The following is a 20,595-nucleotide window of genomic DNA, read 5'->3' as shown; positions in this document are numbered from 1 at the left end:
GACCGGCCAACCCCATTAAAAGGATAGAGCAAGTTATAATAGAATTTGTACATAATTTTGACTTTGTATAGTCATGCTACGTCAATAAATTGTATTTGGGTAAATCAATTTTTAACATACTCTGTCAATAAGTTCCACTAAATATCAAATTTTAGAAATACTAAGATTATTTACCATACTGCCAACAATAAGATAATTTTTATCGTAATTACCAGATATCTATGATGCATAGATAGATAGATAAACTGTTTATTTGCATAACTGCATAATAATTCAGGTCCTTAGTAAATTGAAGTGGACTTGATCTCTTTTGCATAAGAGTTTAGATAGTTTTTTTGGCTCTTTGATTTATATTTCAATTGTTTTTTTTTTTCAACAGTAAGATAGTAAAAGACTGAAGTGTAATATTTAGTTAATACACATTTTTGAACTTATAAGTTGTTTTACTCGTTTATATGTAGTTGTGATACTTGTGATGCATACATTAGTACAATGCATGTAACGTTCCTAGACTGTTACTCTAGTTTTCTGGAATAGCAATCATCCATGGGTCACATGATCGCTTACCATCAGGTGGGCCGTAAGCTTGTTCGCCACCCAATGTGGTTCATTAACGGGTCTAACGCGATTTGCGATATTTATTTATTTATTTGATACACTACAGCTGCACTTGGAGCTGATACGTGTGCTGTGCTGATCGTGTGTGTGTGTGTGAGTGCGTGTGTATCGTGTGTGTGTGTGATGTGATATGTATGCAAAACGCGAGTTTAAATTATATATTGCAAACAGCAAGAACTTCTTTTGGTCACACTTTCTGGGCTTATTTTACTATCCGCTTTATAATTATAATCAGTAAAACCCGCTTAAAAAATCAGTGTCTACCGTCAACATTGAAAAACGTCTGCCTCTGTCGGTGAGAGCGATGGAGAGGCAGATAAGGATTTGGATATTTTGGATGTTGGCGGTAGGCCGTCTGAAGTTGCTGTGAAGGGACCCCGTGAAAAAATGAATGAAAACATGTTCTAGGGTCCAGTGGAGTATTATATTCTTTGGTCCAGTGTAAATTAAAATCGTAATAGGTTTAACGATAGATGTTTGTATAGTTTGTTAAAGGACTGTCTCATTTCAAACAGAGAGAATCATACTATCTTTGTCTTACACTAGTACTAGCACCCAAAAGAAAAGGATGGGTGTAGTTTTTTGTTCTTATTTGCTGACAAGATTTGCTTGACCAACTTATTATAGTTTGTCAAAGGACTGTCTCATTTCAAACATAGACAGAGAGAATCATACTATCTTTGTCTTACACTAGTACTAGGACCCAAAAGAAAGGGATGAGTATAATTTTCCTGGTTGTTACTGACTGACAAATTGTTCTTCACACTTGAACTCCGTGCAGTTCTGCCTAAAACGGAACGTATTTCAGGCAAATTTTCTATCCCTCTCTTACACACGCTATCTGAGCTTAAAACGAGACAGCCATAATCAATGACGTCTAGAAAATTCTGTCTACTTTTGACAGTTCATATTCATATTCATCATATACTCATAGTATTCATACTTCATTCCTTCATTCATTTTCATGTTCGTCTTCGACCGGCGTGCTGCGCTATTTCGATTTCGCTAGATTCGACGCTAAACGCTAGCATTCTTTGTTTTAAATTTTATAAAAATACGCACCAATCATGACTGTAGACGAAGGAGTAGACATCAGCAAGGCGGGCGACCGCGGTGTTCTGAAGAGGATAGTTCAGGAGGGCCAAGGCACTGATACACCGAACGCGGGTTGTCAGGTCACTGTCCACTATACCGGGACGCTTCAAGACGGCACCAAGTTCGATTCCAGCAAGGACAGGAATGAGCCTTTCGAGTTCCAGCTAGGGAAAGGTAAAATTTTACTTTTCGATCAAGTTCACCACCACGTGAAAAAACTGGCGTTATAAAATCAACATTCAATTAAAACGTCAGTGTTCTATTCATTTCAAAATTGATATATTGATTAACTATTTTACGTTTAAAGCCAGGCATATCACTTAAAAATCTTATTAAAAATCATAGTTCCCACATGTAACAAGTCTTATAATAACGTTTAATATCATGCATATATATGTAATTTATTCTCCATTGAAGTGTGTACTGATATTTTTATGACCCTGAAAATTAATTGAATATGGAACTTTGGGTCAGCGGAGTCAATATTTACATCTCGAAACCCATTTACTGTGTAGCTGAGGTCTAGTCAAAGGCAATACGGTAGACAATACACGAACAGGATGTTATGTAGATTATTTTGCATTCTGAGATATTGCAACATAGATTGAATCTAAGCAAGTATTATTTCGTCAAGCCAAACAACGATGCTAAAGCACCAAAAACTGTTAAAAATAGATCATAAATTATACAGTTTTAATGTAACAACATCACTAACAAATATAGTTTCTGTAGCGCCAGCTAGCTCGGGGTTCGATGACGAGGCTATATTTTAAAGTGAAAAGACACACATATCAGATTAAAAGTGTATTCTGCTAAGTATTGCACTGGTAGAGTACACAATTGGATAACTTAAGAGTTAAACACTGATTACTTTTATGAATTAACAAAATATTAGATAGAGGTGTATCAATTGTACCGCGTCGGTTGCCGGACTGCGCGGGAGCGGCGGGAACGTATCTGTATACGGTCGCTCACGCGCAGCGCGTTGCGATTCGGAGCCGTGATTGGCTCATGGGGTGCAGCAATGAAGTCGTCCAATACGCGAGCTTGGCTTGACGTTTGTGGTTGGCGCGTTATACACTCCCCCTCCAAGTTCCCAGAACGACCCGTTGGGGACTTGGTAACATTATCATCTCGCGCTAAGTTACGAGGGCGACCACGTAGTCGCCGTGGTTGGACAGGCACCGAAGGAATACCTTGACCTGGTGTGAATGGTGTCAAATCAGAACTATGGTATTTACCCAGGTCGGTATTGGTTTGTATGTCAGCTATAACATAAGAAGTTGGACTAATTACTTTACTAATGCGATAGGGACCATCCCGTTTTGGCATGAATTTCTTTGTTAAACCTTTAGAAGCGTTACTAAGCAAATGAGTGTCTACCAGAACTAGGTCATTAACGCAAAACAAAGGTGACTGCCGTCGGTGCTGGTCAGCGTCGCTTTTCTTGTTGTCCTGCTGCCGTTCAGCTCTCTCCTTTAAGACATACCAGTTTTCAAGAAACTTATTTAAGTAAGGTGTGATTTGTGGCAGAAAGTTTTCTTTCTGTAGGATGGCCTTTAAATCACGTTGGGCATCAAACGGAGTCCTCAACTCTCGTGCGAACATCATATGCGCTGGACTGCATCCAGTGGTGGCACATAGAGCACTATTCATCGAAAACCTGATCTCTGGCAGGAACTTGGGCCACGCACGATGATTGTTCTTCACTAGGATGGAGAGTTGAGTCTTGAGGTCTCTATTCTTGCGTTCTGCAGGGTTGGCCTCAGGATGATAAAGTGGTATTAAATTCTGTTTGATTCCTAACAAGAACATGGTCTGCTGCATAACAGCTGAGACAAACTGAACTCCATTGTCAGAAATGACTCTTCTTGGGAATCCATACCGTAGGAAGTACTGCTCGATCAGGGCTGGAGCGCAGACTTCTGCTGTGGCGTCCTTGAGGGCTATCAGCTCAACCCAGCGTGTAGCTGTATCCTCGATGAGCAGCACCCATTTCTCCCCATTATTTCCTTCAGGTAGAGGGCCAAAGAGGTCTATAGCTAGCACCTCTCCTCTTTGATTAAGCACTGGGGTCTGTAGTAGTCCCATAGGCTTCTGGTTACTTATCTTGTAGCGTTGGCATTCTTCACATTGTTTTAGATATTCCGTGATGTATTTGCGCATTCCTGTGAAGTAATACTTGTGACAAATGCGTGCGAGAGTCCTTTCTACGCCCTGATGACCAGCTGTTGGGGCGTCGTGGTACTCTTTTAAGACGGCCTCCTTCATAGAGTTGGGTACTACCAGCTGAGCTTCCTCCGACTCAGAGTTGGGATTGTAATAGTAGAGGACCCCTTGGGCCATGACATATCCTCTCTCTAGCCATCTGGTTGAGTTAATGTGATCAGAGTCTTCCAGGTCTTGAACAATCTTGGCGACTTCTGGATCATTGAGCTGAGCAGTTCGTAGTTCCGTCGCGTTAACTTGTGGAATATCAATAATAATAGAGCAGACTCCACATTCTTCTTTGGAGTTTTCATCGCAGACAGGTCGACTCAATGTGTCTGCTATGACATTGGCCTTTCCAGGTGTATATTCATATTTGATGTCAAAACCTTGCAGTTTAAGTGCCCACCGGATAAGGCGACCACTTGGTGACTTGTGAGTCAACAGCCATTTCAACGGCTGATGATCCGTCTTCACTAAAACTGTATGACCATCAATATAGGGCCGGTACTTCTCAACAGCCCAGATCACAGCCAAACACTCTCTTTCAGTTGTACTGTAACGGCGTTCTGCTGGAGTGAGCAGCCTGCTGGCATACTCAATGGGACGCTCATCATGGCCTTCGCCTTGCATAAGGCAAGCTCCAAGAGCATAGTTGCTTGAGTCAGTCCGTAGAATAAAATGTTTGCTGTAATCCGCTTGCACCAGGATTGGAGCAGAAGTTAATCTGGTTTTGAGCTCCGCAAAGGCCTGTTGTTGCTCGTCATGCCATTTCCATGGTTCATTTTTCTTGGTAAGCTTGGTGAGCGGCTGAGCTACCGCTGAGAAATTTGGAACAAATTTTCTGAACCAAGCGCAGGTCTGGAGAAATGTCCGAAGATGCTTGAGGTTATTAGGCTCCTTCATGGCTAAGATAGCTTCAACTTTCCCATTATCTGGCTTTATACCGTCAGGGGTGATGAGGTGTCCAAGGTACTTGACCTCTTTGCAGGCAAAAACACATTTCTCTCGGTTTGCTCTTAAGCCAAACTGACGTAGTCGGTCGAACACAAGTTGCAGGTCTTGCAGGTGTTTCTCGAAACTGTCAGATATCACCAGGAGATCGTCCAGGTAAGCTAGAACTGTAGTATTTTGCAAGCTGGCACCGGATTTGAATTTATCCATCAACCGCTGGAAGGTTGCAGGTGCATTCTTTAAACCGAATGGCATCCGTACAAAACGGTAGGTACCGAATGGTGTGATCACCGAGGTCTTATCTCGATCAGCTGGATTCACACTTACTTGCCAGTATCCGGATCTCAGATCTATGGTACTTATGTAGCAATGTCTTCCGGTCGACTGCAGCAGCTCATCAATTAAGGGTAAGGGATAGTTATCTGTCTTTGTGATGCTATTCAGCTTTCTATAATCAGCACAGAATCTGACAGTATTATTCTTCTTAGGAACAAGAACTGCCGGTGAGGTCCAAGCAGATTCACATTCCTCTATTATCCCTTCCCGGAGCATCTTCTCAATCTCCACTTTCATTATTTCCTTCTTTGCAGGTGTGAGCCGATATGGAGGTACAGATATAGGTGCATGGTCTCCAGTGTCAATATGATGTTCAACAATTGGAGTGGGCGCTCCCCCTAGACTGAAAACTGCACTATTTCTCTCTAACACTTCGGCTAATTTAATCTTTTCACCTTCGCTGAGCATTGATCCTTCTTCAGCATGAAGTATATTGCTTGTAGCAATTGACAATTGCGTTGGCATGTCAGATTCATACTGTATGGGATACCTCTCACCACCAGGAAAACACCAAGTATGGGTATCAAAGTCCAGGTCGAGGCGAGATGCTTTTAGAAAATCGATTCCCAGTAAAGTTTCATTTTCTTCAGCTTCAGGTAAGATCAGGAACTCTTGAGGTATTACTCTATCCTTCACTTTGACATCTAAGGTAATATTGAGCACATTTCTAATTTGAGGTATACCATCAGCGAATCTCACTCTCATTTGCTTCTCGCAGAACTGTTGCTTTTTCTCAAGTAACAGTGAGTAGAGCTTCTGACTTGCCAAGCTTCTCTTTGCACCAGTATCCACTAAGGCAATACCTTGCATGTCCAGGATTCCAATCCCTAAAATTGGCCGCTGATGTCTATTTGTGTATTCCTCATAAGTGTCAAATAAATCCAACACGGGGTCCTTAGAGTCATTCTGGTCAATTTGGGCTCCAGGTGCAGGCTCCGTGGAGTCCTCAACCTTCTGGTTTGTCCCTGAAAAATTCACAGCTGAAAATAGAATTCCCTCACAAGGTGTGGTTGACATACTGGAATTATCTATACTGTGACCCAAAGATGACATACTGTAGTTAGTTATACTGTGACCATTCTTAATACTGATATCAGCTGTTCCAAAAACAGCTGTAGTCAACCTAGATTTGGCGTCAATGACCTGCTCTGGCAGCACAGGGATGTTACTAATATTATTTGACACGGTGCAAAATGACATTTCCTTACTATGGGAACTATTTACTTGCTTATCACTGTTATCAATAAAGGACTTTGCAAAAAGTGTGCACGATTGTTGAACAACTACGGGGTCGTCCTGGGAGCTGTCGGCGGCGCGGGGCGTCACCGGCCTTGCTACTAAACCGTCACCAAAAAAATTTGCAGGAAGTGCATGTCGAAAATCAGTGAGAGACAAAAAGGTCTCGTCAAGCTTATCATTTTGAACATTAGGTATAGTGTTAAGAGAACTACTCACCGGGGAGAGCTTCTTAGACTGCTTACCAGTGCCCTTTAACCCTGGATTGGACGAATCCATGCTGCAGTTGACAGTACAGAATGTAGCATTACATTTTTCGCAATTTGCGCGTATAACACCAATTTGACCACATCCATAACAACGTAAAACATTGACATCTGATGCGTTACTATTATTATTATCGTTAGACGTGCTAGAGTCTTTACTTAACTTTCTACATTCTTCTTTTACGTGCCCGTAACGTTTACAATACCCGCACTTCTTACTATACGACTTTTTCGCGGCGGACGCGGTATTGTTATTATCACTGTTATCATCTGAAAGATGCGGCGGAGGCGCGCGGGGCTCGCGGGGCGGCGGCGCGGCGCTCGCGCTCGCGGTAGCGCGCGGCGGCTTTGACACGGCAACGGGAAGACTCGACGAGGCGTGGCTCACGTTCTTGGAAGCGGCGGCCTTTGTATCGTTCGTACTCTCGTTCAACGATTCTTCGACAGCGCGCGCCTTTTGTAACAATATCTTAAACGTTGCGCACTCTTCCCTCTTAACACGTTTACGTATTCGTTTGTGTAGAAGTCCGTACACCATGTCTAACTGTATTTTCTCAGTTAACTCGTTGCGCGGCAATTTTGAAAACAGCGCTCGACACTTCGCGACGTAAATATGAGTGTTTTCGTCGCCTTGAGGTGTAGCAAATAAGTCGCGGTAAATGCGCGGCGGAGCTCGATTGTCGCCGTAGGTATGGCGCAAGCTGTCAATTACTTCGGCCCATGAAGTTGTCTCAGGTTTTATGCCCTGCCACCAATCTGCGGCTGAATGCGTTAATAGCATAGATAACCCTCGAATGGCGTTATCGTCCGAGATATTTGCACAATCTTTGTAGGCTTCAATGGCGTCTATAAAACCTTCGATGGACTCCTCTGAATTTCCAGCGAATCGAGCTTTGCAGCGAGAGAAATTTCCTCCTTCTACTGGAAGTGGAAACGGTGTCGATGTAGTAGACGACGACGGGTGCCTAGAGGTTGTGATGACGCTTTCCAGCAGTTCCCTGAAGGCGTTGGTTTGCGACCGTTGTAACGACTCCACTAGCGTCGCGACGTCATCTCTGGTGAAAGAACCTTCTCGAGCGGGCTCGAGGTCATCTCGCGTCGGCGTCGACACACGTCGATTTCTCCTTGATTTAGGCGGCATTTTATTACACTATATTGTTTATTTTAACGAATCACGGCACAAATGTTCACTTTTTCACTATAGCCTCACACTTGGGCAGCCATTTTGTAGCGCCAGCTAGCTCGGGGTTCGATGACGAGGCTATATTTTAAAGTGAAAAGACACACATATCAGATTAAAAGTGTATTCTGCTAAGTATTGCACTGGTAGAGTACACAATTGGATAACTTAAGAGTTAAACACTGATTACTTTTATGAATTAACAAAATATTAGATAGAGGTGTATCAATTGTACCGCGTCGGTTGCCGGACTGCGCGGGAGCGGCGGGAACGTATCTGTATACGGTCGCTCACGCGCAGCGCGTTGCGATTCGGAGCCGTGATTGGCTCATGGGGTGCAGCAATGAAGTCGTCCAATACGCGAGCTTGGCTTGACGTTTGTGGTTGGCGCGTTATATTTCATAATTGTTTTCAGATATTGTAATATGTGGGTAGTTTAAAAAAAAATTGCATTTGTTAGGTATTATTACGTTCTTTTGTTTATAATTTCATTTTTAATGGGACGTTTTAATAATGCAAAATTGTTTCCTAAATACATGATTCAGTCCTACGTAATGAGCATAAAATAATTCAAAATATTGGGCTATTTCGGGGTTTTTTAAAAATACCGGTTCCAAGCCCTGGGTATAAGCATACATTATTGTGGATTTTGGCTATAATATCACAATATACTTTGAAGTTTTTTTTTTAAATCTTATTATTATTATAGCCTCTTTGTTTCCATACTATTTTCAATTATTTAGTTTCTAATTGTAGTTTTTAAATTTGGTTAAAATATGTTTTTAAGCTGTTGTTGTTTCTGTTGATTTTTCTCCTTTCTTGGGGTATGGATCCGGTTTGGGTAAAGGCTTCCTCCCATTTCTTCCATAAATATCTGTGTTTGGCATTGTACATTCAGTCTTTCCCGGTAACCTCTACTATGTCATCGGTCCACCGTTTGACAGGTTCTCTAGTTTGCCTCTTCGCTGGTAATGGTCCTTTCTTACATTTGCATTATTTTTGGTCAACAGGTCAGGTTATAAAGGCATGGGACATAGGCGTAGCCACAATGAAGAAGGGGGAGGTGTGTGTGCTGACCTGCGCTCCAGAGTATGCCTATGGAGCCTCCGGCAGTCCTCCCAAGATCCCGCCTAATGCTACCCTGCAATTTGAGGTAAATTTATGGCAGGGGTTCTAAAAGTGGTACATAACCCCCAGGGATAGGGTATTCTACTAGTCAAATCTGTTTCTTTTTTAGAACTGTCAAAACGATTTGCTAATATGGAATTTATGTGATCTGCCTAGCAGATACAAGGGTCGGATCAAAAAATTAGTAATAAGTCCGACTCACGCTTGACTGCACATTTTTAATAGGTTTTCCTGTCATCTATTTGTGTATGTATTTTTTTCAAAATTTTAGACCCAGTAGTTTCGGGGATAAAGGGGGAGGGGGAATGGTCATTTTTTGCCCATTTTCTTGAATAACTTTTTAACTGTTTATCCTTAAATTATAAAAAATATATATTTGAGATACTCACAATAAGCTCCTTCATTTGATATGTACACGATATAGTTTGAAAAACTTTTTTTGTATTTCTCATTTACCCCCCAAAAGTGGCCCCCATGTTTAAAATTCATTTGTTTATACGTTACATGTCCATCTTTGGGTCACAAACTTACATATGTGTACCAAATTTGAACTTAATTGGTCCAGTAGTTTCGCAGAAAATAGGCTGTGATAGACAGACATACAGACGCACGAGTGATCCTATAAGGATTCCGTTTTTTCCTTTTGAGGTACGGAACCCTAAAAAAGGTATTTCAAGATTCTAACATCAACATCTGGTTGCATTTCTCATTATCCTCATACTACTGTAAGAAACGGACTTCCGGTTCAAACGCCATCTTGATAGCAGCCTCGTGATTAATTCTTTGTTTTTTGCTCATTAATATTGTTTAATGTGTAATATCGATAGCTTTATTATACAGTAATCTAATGTGGAAGTGTGCAGTGAATGGAGAATTAATCTCAAAGCGTGTTTAACCAGTATTTTGGAGTCAACGGCCGGTAGTCCACGTGCCTCTCGTAAAATCCAGCTATCGGTTTTACGAGACAATTACAACAACCACCGAACAACGTCGTGCTCTATGAGCATTTGCTATTTCTATCTCTAACCGTGGCTGGCTAGAGCCCTAGAGGCCCATAATTTTATTGTTTACCGTACATTGGCTATGGCCGATGGCCGATATGTTTTAATCAAGAAATATTAATTCGATTCCACATGGATCGTTGGCGAAATCATCGACAGTATCGATGGAGCCATACTACCTGAAAAATTGATTGATTGACTGTAAGAAACCCATTTGGTAAACTTTCAGATTGAAATGATCGAGTGGAAAGTGGAGGACCTGAGCCCCAACAAGAACAAGGGGATCCTGCGCCACATCATCGAGCAGGGCGAAGGCTTCGACAACCCCAACGATGGAGGCCTGGTCACAGGTAACTCAACCTAGCGTTTTCCCCGGCCTAGTGCTAGGGTCCGCTTTCCTACTCAATCTTCTCCACTTTGCCTGGTCTTTGGCATCCTCAGGTATGAGATTGTTCTCTTGCATGTCCGTGAGCAAATTGCCTCACGAAGAAGCTCAGTCTGATGTGCCTCGCCCGAGGTAAACGCACCCACGGCCAGGATACCTGCATCGTGCGAGGCACGTCTAAACAGACCGAGCTGCTTCGCGCGGCAATTTCCTGGCAAGGTGGCTCATTATACGATACTAGCTTTTGCCCGCGACTTCGTTTGCGCGGAGTTAGTAATTTAGGTAATTTATTTTATTATTCAATCTGCTTTTTATCGATTCCCCTTACAAACTTCCACCCCCCCTTTTTACCCCCAGATGACTTCTGGGATAAAAACTACCCTATGTCCTTCCCCGGGACTCAAACTATCTCTATACCAAATTTCAACTAAATCGGTTCAGCGGTTTAAGCGTGAAGAGGTAACAGACAGACAGACACACTTTCGCATTTGTAATATTAAGTATGGATTTAGAAGTAAATTTTGAAATAGTACAAATACTAAATCCATATTTGAGCAAACCTTTTTACGCGTTGTATGCTACAGTAACAAAGTGGTTAGATTAGACAATATTTTTTGATAAAGTGACTTGATTATGGTTTCATTGTCAATGAGAACTATAATGATAGAACCACACAAACCGCATGATTTGCGTGTTTGGAACATTGAACCAAGTTTTGAACCTTCAATTTTCAAATATTATTTTGACGATCTTTTGAACATAATTATGGTCATTGTAATTATTATGACGTGTAAAATTGTAATTTCACTACACAGTATAAAACAAAGTCTCTTTCCGCTGTCTGGTGGTATGTCTGTCCCTATATATGCTTAGATCTTTAAAACTACACAACGGATTTTGATGCGGGTTTTTTAATAGATAGAGTGATTCAAGAGGAAGATTAATATGTATAATTTGTAAAGGTTTTGTGTAAATTAGTTGAACTACCCGTGCAACCCGGGGCGGGTTGCTAGTTATTTATAAACTAGCGACCAGCCCCGGCTGCAACGGATGCAATGCTGATATACATATAAAACTTCCTCTTGAATCACTCTATTAAAAAAAACCGCATCAAAATCCGTTGCATAATTTTAAAGATCTAAGCATACATAGGGACAGACAAACAGCAGGACGCGACTTTGTTTTATACTATGTAGTGATGATTGTATTGTATTGTGTGTGAAGCGTTGGTTTTTTTTTTTTTTTTATTAGGGGACATCTTATACATATCAACCTAGCCCCAAACTAAGCAAAGCTTGTACTATGGGTGCTAGGCGACGATATACATACTTATATAGATAAATACATACTTATATACATAGAAAACACCCATAACTCAGGAACAAATATTTGTGTTCATCACACAAATAAATGCCCTTACCGGGATTCGAACCCAGGACCATCGGCTACACAGGCAGGGTCACTACCCACTAGGCCAGACCGGTCGTCAAACTTTGAAGTTTGAACTTTGAAGTCCAATAATATTAATTATTTTTTAAATATGTAGCTGTTATGTAACATTGTTCAATTTGTTCATGCCTAAAGGCACAGCACATTCTCTTCCTCAGGACAATGCCCTCATTTCATTGTAACTTCGAACAATGTTTCAATGTCAAGTGACAGAAACATGATACATATCAACTGTCATGTATTTCGTTACTTTAGAATTTAATTCAGAAGCAGAAAACTTCTGATGATGATGTATAGCGCTATACGTTTTGCGGTTACGTCTTCGCCATACTTCACGTAAAGGTTGCTGCTAACTTAGCGTGGTCGGAGTTTTAACTTAAAAAACGATAAGCTTTTAAATTTAGAATGGGCCCAATCGAAGTGTTATACAGATGGCACCAGCATCAGTCCTACAAATAGTGTCTAATTGTTGTTTTTTTTGGCCCTTTTAGTCAAATCTCATAAAACAAATCTAGAGACATATAAAACCTATGCTGGCGACATCTATGAAAACCTTTCAGTTTCCAACCCCATTGAATTTAGTTTAGAATGTCATTGCTAACCCAATATCGCGTCCGTTTGACTCAAGATGCTGAACAAACATTAATATTCCAGTGGAGCTCGAAGGGAAGCTCCTCCCTGATGGCAAAGTGTTCGACACACGCACACTCACGTTCCCGCTGGGTGAGGGTGCCGATAGTAACGTCTGCGAGGGCGTCGAGCGGGCGCTGGAGAAGTTCCTGAAGGGAGAGAAGTCCAGGCTCACCATACAGCCTAAATACGCCTTCAAGTCTGAAGGTATGTATAAATTAGAAGACCCTAGGACAGCCAGGGTGGGGGCATCCAGGGGCTTTGTGGAAATTCCTGAAGGGAGAAAAGTCCAGGCTCACCATACAGCCTAAATACGCTTTCAAGTCTGAAGGTATGTATACATTTAAAGACTCTACTCTAGAACAGCCAGGGTGAGGGCATCCAGGGACGTTGTGGAAATTCCTGAAGGGAGAGAAGTCCAGGCTCACCATACAGCCTAAATATGCCTTCAAGTCTGAAGGTGTGTATAAATTAGAAGACTACTCTAGGACAGCCAGGGTGAGGGCATCCAGGGGCGTTATGGAAATTCCTAAAGGGAGAGAAGTCCAGGCTTACCATACAGCCTAAATACGCCTTCAAGTCTGAAGGTATGTATAAATTAGAAGACTCTAGGAGAGCCAGGGTGAGGGCATCCAGGGGCGTTGTGGAAGTTCCTGAAGGGAGAGAAGTCCAGGCTCACCATACAGCCTAAATATGCCTTCAAGTCTGAAGGTATGTATACATTAGAATACTCTATGACAGCCAGGGTGAGGGCATCCAGGGGCGTTGTGGAAGTTCCTGAAGGGAGAGAGGTCTCTGCTTACCATATAGCCTAACTACGTCTTCTAGTCTGATGGTATGTATAGAAACAGATAGAGAACAGATAGGGTAGAAGTCTATTATGGCTCTATAGCCTAAATACAGCTTGAAATCACACTTATAATTAACCATGGAACTGATGAAAACTGTCTAAACTCTTGAGTTTGACCGAACAGAGATCCTCGTTTGTTAAGTCGAAAATTTTAAACAGAAGGAACAGAAGTCCACCATGAAGAAAAGAGAAGACTTACCATCCAGCACAGCCAGTCATTCTCGCCTCTTCTAATCTTGTCTCATTGTAAACCCTCTATCCTCAACATTTGATTTCTGACCACTATTAAAAAATACTTTTTTTTTTCAGGCAACACTGAACTAGGCGTGCCAGCCAACACCGCCGTCGAGTATGTCGTTAAACTGACCAACTTCGAGAAAGCCAAGGAATCCTGGTCCATGGACGGGCTGGAGAAGCTCGAGCAAGCCAAGATCTACAAGGAGAAAGGCACCAACTACTTCAAGGCAGGAAAACACCAGTTGGCTATCAAGATGTACAAGAGGGTGGTGTCATTGCTTGATGGTGAGTTTACTCGTAGACAAAGTTGAACAACATTGAGAAGGAAAGGAAGGAATCCAGGTCCACGGACGGAGAAGCTCAAGCAAGTCAAGATCTACAAGGAGAAGGGCACTAACTACTTCAAGGCGGGCAAGCACCAGTTGGCTATCAAGATGTATAAAAGGGTGATGTCGTTTCTACATGGTGAATCACAGGTAAAGTTGAACAACTTCAAGAAAGTCGAGGAATCCCGGTCCACGGACAGAGAAGGTCGAGCAAGCCAATATCTACAAGAAGGGCACTAACTACTTCAAGGCGGACAAGCACCAGCTGATAACAATATGTATAAGAGGATGGATGGATGGATGGAGGAGGATGGTGTCGTTGTTTGATGTTGATTTCATAGACAAACGAACGGTCCACATTGAACGCTCGCGAGGGCGTTACCTTGCAAAGCAGCTTGGTCTGCGTAGACGTGCATTTTTATATATAATTTGCTGCCCTTATGTATACATTTTTAACAGATCTCTTGTGTTGTAACAAGAAAAAAACTATATAATCGAAATTAAACTATCGTGAGTCATATTTCAAAATATTACACGCACGAAGCACAGCCGCCGCCACTCGTGCCTGAGGAAGGATTCCCGAGGAATCCGAAACATGTCGCCAAAAGCGACTAAAATAATAGTGAGTGAAACCGTACTAATCTAAATATTTTGGCAACTATATACTTAAACGTATTATAGCTATTTATGCAACAAACGCGGAAATCATGTTTACGCACGTGTATCATACAATGTTTTACTATGCATTGTGCAAGTAAATAAAAAAACATATCATGGCAAATAAGTTTAATTATTAAAAGGAGTGTTTTAAATCGACACGAGTTGCGAATTACCTATTCGCACGTGTATCGTACAACGTTTTACAGTACATATGGCCCTTTAAACTTTCGACATATGCACGAAAAGTGCTCTTTTCCGCACTAGTGCGAGAAAGTTGCATCATATGTACTGTAAAAAAAAAATTGAAAACAAAAAGCACTAGTGCGGAAAAGTAGTACTTTCCGCATGATATGGCTCCGTAGGAAACGCACTTTTCGAGCACATGCATTGTAAATAATTTTTAAGGCGTAAATAATGGAACTTATTTTTTACACAACAAACACGTCGGGCCGAGTCACAGTCTTAACCAAACCGTCATATTTCAATGTCATACTTAGTGCCAGTTGCATCATCCGCACTTGACAGACTGATCAACGTCACCCGGCGCGCCGCGACGGTTTACTATGAAACTTTCCATACAATACAATTTTGCGAACTCTTTAACGATGACAAACAGTGGTGCAACCGACCCTTTTTCTCTTTCAGACGTACCCGAAGATAGCAGTGTAGAAGACAAAGAAAAAGAGCAAGCCAAAGAGCTCCTTCTCTCGTCCCACCTGAACCTAGCTCTTGTGTACCTGAAGGTGTCTCCGCCGCACCACTTCGAGAGCCGCGACCACGCCACCAAGGCGCTGACATTCGACGCCAACAACGTCAAGGTAAACGGACTGACCCACAGAAATAAATATACCATAGAAGACGCAAATGCTACTTCGCGTGTCTGAACCCCGACCAAGCGTCGAGGTTGACCGTCGCTCTTTTCAGTGCACGCGCGTCAGTTGTTGCAGTCGGACGTCCGTGAAAACTTAAAAATGCTTCGTTGCATGATAATTAACTGCAACAGCCTAAAAATTGCGAGCACCCAAAGGCAAGAACATATTTCCTATCACAGATAAGTAATTATAAAATTATATTATGCGTAAATTTTGTATGAAAAAGTTGGCACGCTTGGTTTCAATACAAATCGTGGTATTTGCGTCATCTAGCGTATATATTAAATCTGTGGACTGACCCGACCAGACGGCTCATCTATTAGTTACGTCACACTTTGGGGAGGGAGGGGGTCAAGAGAATGTAACATGTTGGGACAGGGGGGGGTCACAAACTTTGTGACGTCACTGTAACCGAAAATTATTTTGTTTTTTTTATTGACGACCGGTCTGGCCTAGTGGGTAGTTACCCTGCCTGTGAAGCCGATGGTCCTGGGTTCGAATCCCGGTAAGGGCATTTATTTGTGTGATGAGCACAGATATTTGTTCCCGAGTCATGGGTGTTATCTATGTATTTAAGTATTTATATATTATATATATCGTTGTCTGAGTACCCATAACACAAGCCTCCTTGGGCTTACCGTGGGACTTGGTCAATCTGTGTAAGAATGTCCTATAATATTTATTTTATTTATTTTTATTTATTTATTCACTGTTAACAGTGTGTGTATAAGTAGTTTTTTGCAATCATAATCGTGTTTATGGGTGTATTTTTATTCCTAATCGGCTTTTTACCCTTTGGGTACGGAATCCTTAAAACTAATTGAAATTGTTGATTTAGTTAAAAACAAAATTTGCCAAATATGTATGTGACGTCACACCAGGGGAGGAGTGGTTAGCCAAATGTGACCAGGTGTGACAAGGAGGGGGGGAGGGGTCAAACAATCTTCAACTTCGTGTGATGGATGACCCCAAACATAATCAATTTACTATTTGAACTAGTGTCCAACCGAAGTTTCTGTGTATTAAATCATATTTCGACGGAAGGTTCGGTTTCGCCCGAAAGACTGTCGAACCTTTCGTCCGCGCCGAAACTTACAACATTGTACTTACGTATCGCATTCGGCTACGTTTCCATAGCGATAAGTGAATTCGGATTAATCTTTCTTATTTAGAATAAGAGCGGTCTCCAACCCGCACTTTTCATATGTTTCAAATGAAAGGCCACTGAGATTTCTTTCAACGATTTTAAATATTTGCATGTAAATGCAGACTGAATGTATGTATGTCTCATATAGTCACATCTTTTTAACACGCTTTTATTAGGTCGACCTGTATGTAACTATGTAATGGAATCTAAGGTAACTAATTTAACCATCTTCCCGGTTTCCGATGAAAATTTGCATACGCACCTCTCGGCAGTGACAATGCAATATTATGGTACCATCGAGCTGATCTGATGATGAAGACAGAAGGTGGTCATAGGAACTCTGTGATAAAACAACGCAACCTAATTGTGTTTGGGGTTTTTAGAATTGTCTCGATGAGTATTAGTTGCCTGTGGAAAAAAGTACAGTCAGCGATAAAAGCCTGTACCAAAAACGATTTTTTTTTCCAAAAACTTATTATAAGTGTGTTTTATGGAAATAATTGGTTTTTTTTTTCAAGGGTCTGTTAAATTGTTTTTTTTTTTTTTAAGGGTCTGTTCCGGAGGGGGCAAGCCCTGCTCGGGCTGGGCGAGGCGGGGCAGGCGCTGCAGGACTTCCAGAAAATTGTGGAGGCCGAGCCGCAGAACAAGGTAGGTTCATTGGGGGGCGTTCAAATATTACGTAACGCAATTTCGGGTGAGAGGGGTCTTATAAAACGTTAAGATTCGTTAAGCCGGATTCACATTTGTCTGTCCTGTTGTGTTGTGTTGTAATCGGTTTCATACATTTAATATGGTTGCGTACACATTTATCTGACGCAGCGTGCATCACAACACAACACAACACGACAGACAAATGTGAATCCGGCTTTACAGGGGTGGGAGGGGGTGTTGGAACAAAGCGTTACGTAACAATGTTTTTTGAATAAAATAAAATACATACCCACATAATCACGCCTACTTCCCGGAGGGGAAGGCAGATACCACGGATTTCCACTTGCTACGATCCTGACATACCTACTGTAACATACATACTGTACCTTTAACAGGTTTTTGACAAGTTTTCAGAGATAATAAATTATGACATTGATGCATCAAGGCGGTTTGTTTACAGAGGACCTACCGGGAAACGCGAATCCGAAATTTCACTAACTGCCTCTTTATCGCTCGAATATGCCAGAATGACAGAGATGTTAAATAACGAAAGTTCGATTTTCGTGTTTCGCGATATACCCTCAGATTATGGTAGTGGCGCCCCCTACGCAGAGTCTCGCGTAATATACCCTATAGACATATCGATTTTCCATTGACTCTTTATAGCATTTTTTTTTTCAGTTCAAAGTTTTTTTTCATTGCAGGCTGCCGCCAACCAAATAGTAGTGTGCAAACAGGCGATACAGAAGCAGAAACAGGTAGAGAAGCAACTGTACGCCAACATGTTCGACAAGTTCGCCAAGCACGACACGGAGGTAACAGGTTCGCGCACTTGTTAGCTTTCAATAATCATCCGCCATGTTTCACACTTCATGGGGGCTTCAATGGGGTGGGCCGGTCGAAATAATTAGCAGATGGCGCCAGCATAGCTTGCCCTGCCAGTCCCTAGAATTGTGTCCCTTTAAGCCAAATCTCATAGAAAAAGGGGGCAAGCTATGATGGCGCCATCTATGCAAACCTTTGACAGTTGCCAACCCCATTAAGGGGCTACCCGAGGTTTTCATCGATTTTTGACAAGTTTTGAATCGTATCTCCTACTTTTGCACTACATATAGAATTATAAGACAAACGGCTATCGGTTCTTCAATTTTTTATCTCCATTTTTGTCTACCGGATTTTGAAAGAAATGAAAACTTATTTATTTATGATTTTTGTAAACAATGTCTAAAAAAAAAAAAACACTTTTCGTATCTCGAGTGTTGTTACATATACGTAATCTACATATTTGGGTTCGTCTTTGACGTCTCTAAAAATTTGCCTAAGGTTTTAATTTTAAACTAATTTTAACACAAAAGTTATGGCCAGAAAACCAGTTTTTTGGCCTAAAATTGTTCAACTTTGACCCCAAATATCTCGAAAATAATGAACTTTGAAGTAAATATGGGATACTATATGGCTTAAAGCCGTTGTTGTTAATATGATAAGCTAGAAAAAACATTAGAAAACTAAGGGATTCAGATCGAAGGTCATCGGGGCAGGGGATCCCCTTAATGATCGTGATGTTCTATTTCATTATCTTGAGGGGTGCATATCAGAACGAATAATTATATTCTCAACGATTTCATTATACATAAATTAATTTTAATTGATGAATGATCATGAATGATGATCTTCACGATTATTTACATCGTCTTAAGAAATTTAATAATAGTTTAAAAAATGTTCCCTTGAAATAAAAATAAAAAATGCAATGCAATGATAGATATTATACTCTTTGATTTTAGGCACCATTTTCGGGGTCTAGGATAATAAGATTGAGGCACCACTAGTGACATCTGTTGTTATAAGATTGTACTACTGTAGTTCGTCGTTCGTCGCTAGGTGGCGCTAGTAGTATCCTATTTTCTTTCGGGGTCTAGGATAATAAGATTCAGGCACCACTAGTGACATCTGTTGTTATAAGATTGTACTACTGTAGTTCGTCGTTCGTCGCTAGGTGGCGCTAGTAGTACCCTATTTTCTTGATGCTTTTAATTATTTGAGTCGGACAAAGTTAATTTTGTAAATGCTTTATACCAATTATACTTCGTTTTTTCAGCATTAGAAAAATGGTAAACAATCTTGACATATCTTTTATTTGAAAAATGGTTTAAAAAAATTGTAACTATTACTTATGAAACCAAAACATGTTTGCTGTACTTTATTTTTCAAGTGCTTTTCAATAAAAAGACGTCAAGATTGTTTACACTTTTTCTAAGGCTAAAAAAACGAGGTATAGTAATGAGTCATTACTAATGACAAATTGTCAATAAATCGTGAAACTTCCACAAATGGTGACGTCAAAGTTTTAAACGGAGCTCGGGATGGTATTCTATGTGTCCAATATCTTCGTCCAATGTGTATTCGCGTCTCACTCTTTGCTTAATAAGAGAGTGAGACGCAGTGCACATTAGACAAAAAAATTGGACAGATGGAATACCACCGTTAGACTCTAGTTTCGTTATTACTTTTTCACCTCAGCAGTTCGAACAAGCCTACTTTCGTCACTCCCTGGAGTGAGGAAAGTGCGACTTTCCTCACTCCAGAGAGTGAAACAATGTAGCTTTTTAATTTAGTTTAAGTTCATACTTTTATTACATTTTTTTTATGGTATGGTACGGTACGGTTCGGTACGGTACGGTACGGTACGGTACGGTACGGCACGGCACGGTCCGGTCCGGTCCGGTCCGGTCTCGTCTCGTATCGTATCTTATCGTATCGTACATATTATAATACTTTTTTTTTCTGTTTAGTCTGTGTAATTCGAAATACATTTTAAATGTTCTCACTACTGAGGTGAAAAATTATGTGTGCAACACGAGAGCAAAGTTATTTTACATCTCGTGTTTTTGAGTCCCGAGAAAGCGAAAGATTCTATAATTGAATCACGAGCGAAGCGAGTGATTCTAAGGTAGAATCTATAAATAAGCACTCGCAAGAAAAACCAACTTTCCTCTCTTGTTGCACAAATAACTATTGGCCTATTTGTCACGTTTTTGTGTATTTTGTGTTTCAGCTGGAGAAGATAAGAGCTAAAGCGGAGGTGGACGTGATCGGGGCGGCGGCGGCGGCGGCGGCGGCGCTGGGCGAGTGGGGCGCGGCGGAGGGGGAGTGGACGGACGAGCAGCGCACCCGCGCCCCCACGCACTTCGAGCGCGAGAACCCCAACATACTCATGCTCGACAAGGACGGACAGTTCCAGAACATGTAAACCACACGTGTCATGAGGGTCACACGTAGGTTGCGAATACCCCTGCCTGTCTACAATCAAAGATAGATATAACTCCGTAATAGATGGATACAGTCTAAGTAAAAAACGTGCCTCGA

At 41.3% G+C, this 20,595-nt stretch overlaps 1 protein-coding gene across 2 annotated transcripts; it reads left to right on the top strand.

Moving 5' to 3' along the window:
- The first annotated feature begins 1,595 nt into the window (after window positions 1-1,595).
- Window positions 1,596-20,577, top strand: LOC134755361 (peptidyl-prolyl cis-trans isomerase FKBP4). 2 transcript variants are annotated; one of them, XM_063691898.1, is made up of 9 exons: window positions 1,596-1,887; window positions 8,904-9,046; window positions 10,252-10,372; window positions 12,511-12,693; window positions 13,646-13,858; window positions 15,205-15,377; window positions 17,128-17,226; window positions 17,934-18,044; window positions 20,285-20,577. In XM_063691898.1, the coding sequence occupies exons 1-9, from the start codon at window positions 1,686-1,688 to the stop codon at window positions 20,477-20,479; spliced, it is 1,440 nt and encodes a 479-aa protein (XP_063547968.1). In that variant the 5' UTR covers window positions 1,596-1,685; the 3' UTR covers window positions 20,480-20,577. The 2 variants fall into 2 exon arrangements, with proteins under 2 accessions (XP_063547968.1, XP_063547971.1); XM_063691901.1 differs by having other exon boundaries at window positions 1,597-1,887; window positions 17,934-18,051; window positions 20,285-20,452.
- Window positions 20,578-20,595: the final 18 nt, after the last annotated feature.

The sequence above is a fragment of the Cydia strobilella genome, chromosome 2, assembly GCF_947568885.1.
Source record: "Cydia strobilella chromosome 2, ilCydStro3.1, whole genome shotgun sequence".
NCBI classification, from domain to species: Eukaryota; Metazoa; Arthropoda; class Insecta; order Lepidoptera; family Tortricidae; genus Cydia; species Cydia strobilella.
The sequence above is the reverse complement of the archived record's forward strand: the minus strand, read 5'-3'. Positions and strand labels throughout refer to the sequence as shown.

Bases quoted from the DNA above. Each gene is read 5' to 3' on its own strand.
- LOC134755361 (XM_063691898.1), top strand. From the start codon at position 1,686: ATGACTGTAGACGAAGGAGTAGACATCAGCAAGGCGGGCGACCGCGGT. The intron at 9,047-10,251 runs GTAAATTTATGG...GTAAACTTTCAG, and splicing joins ATGCTACCCTGCAATTTGAG to ATTGAAATGATCGAGTGGAA. The intron at 17,227-17,933 runs GTAGGTTCATTG...TTTTCATTGCAG, and splicing joins AGGCCGAGCCGCAGAACAAG to GCTGCCGCCAACCAAATAGT.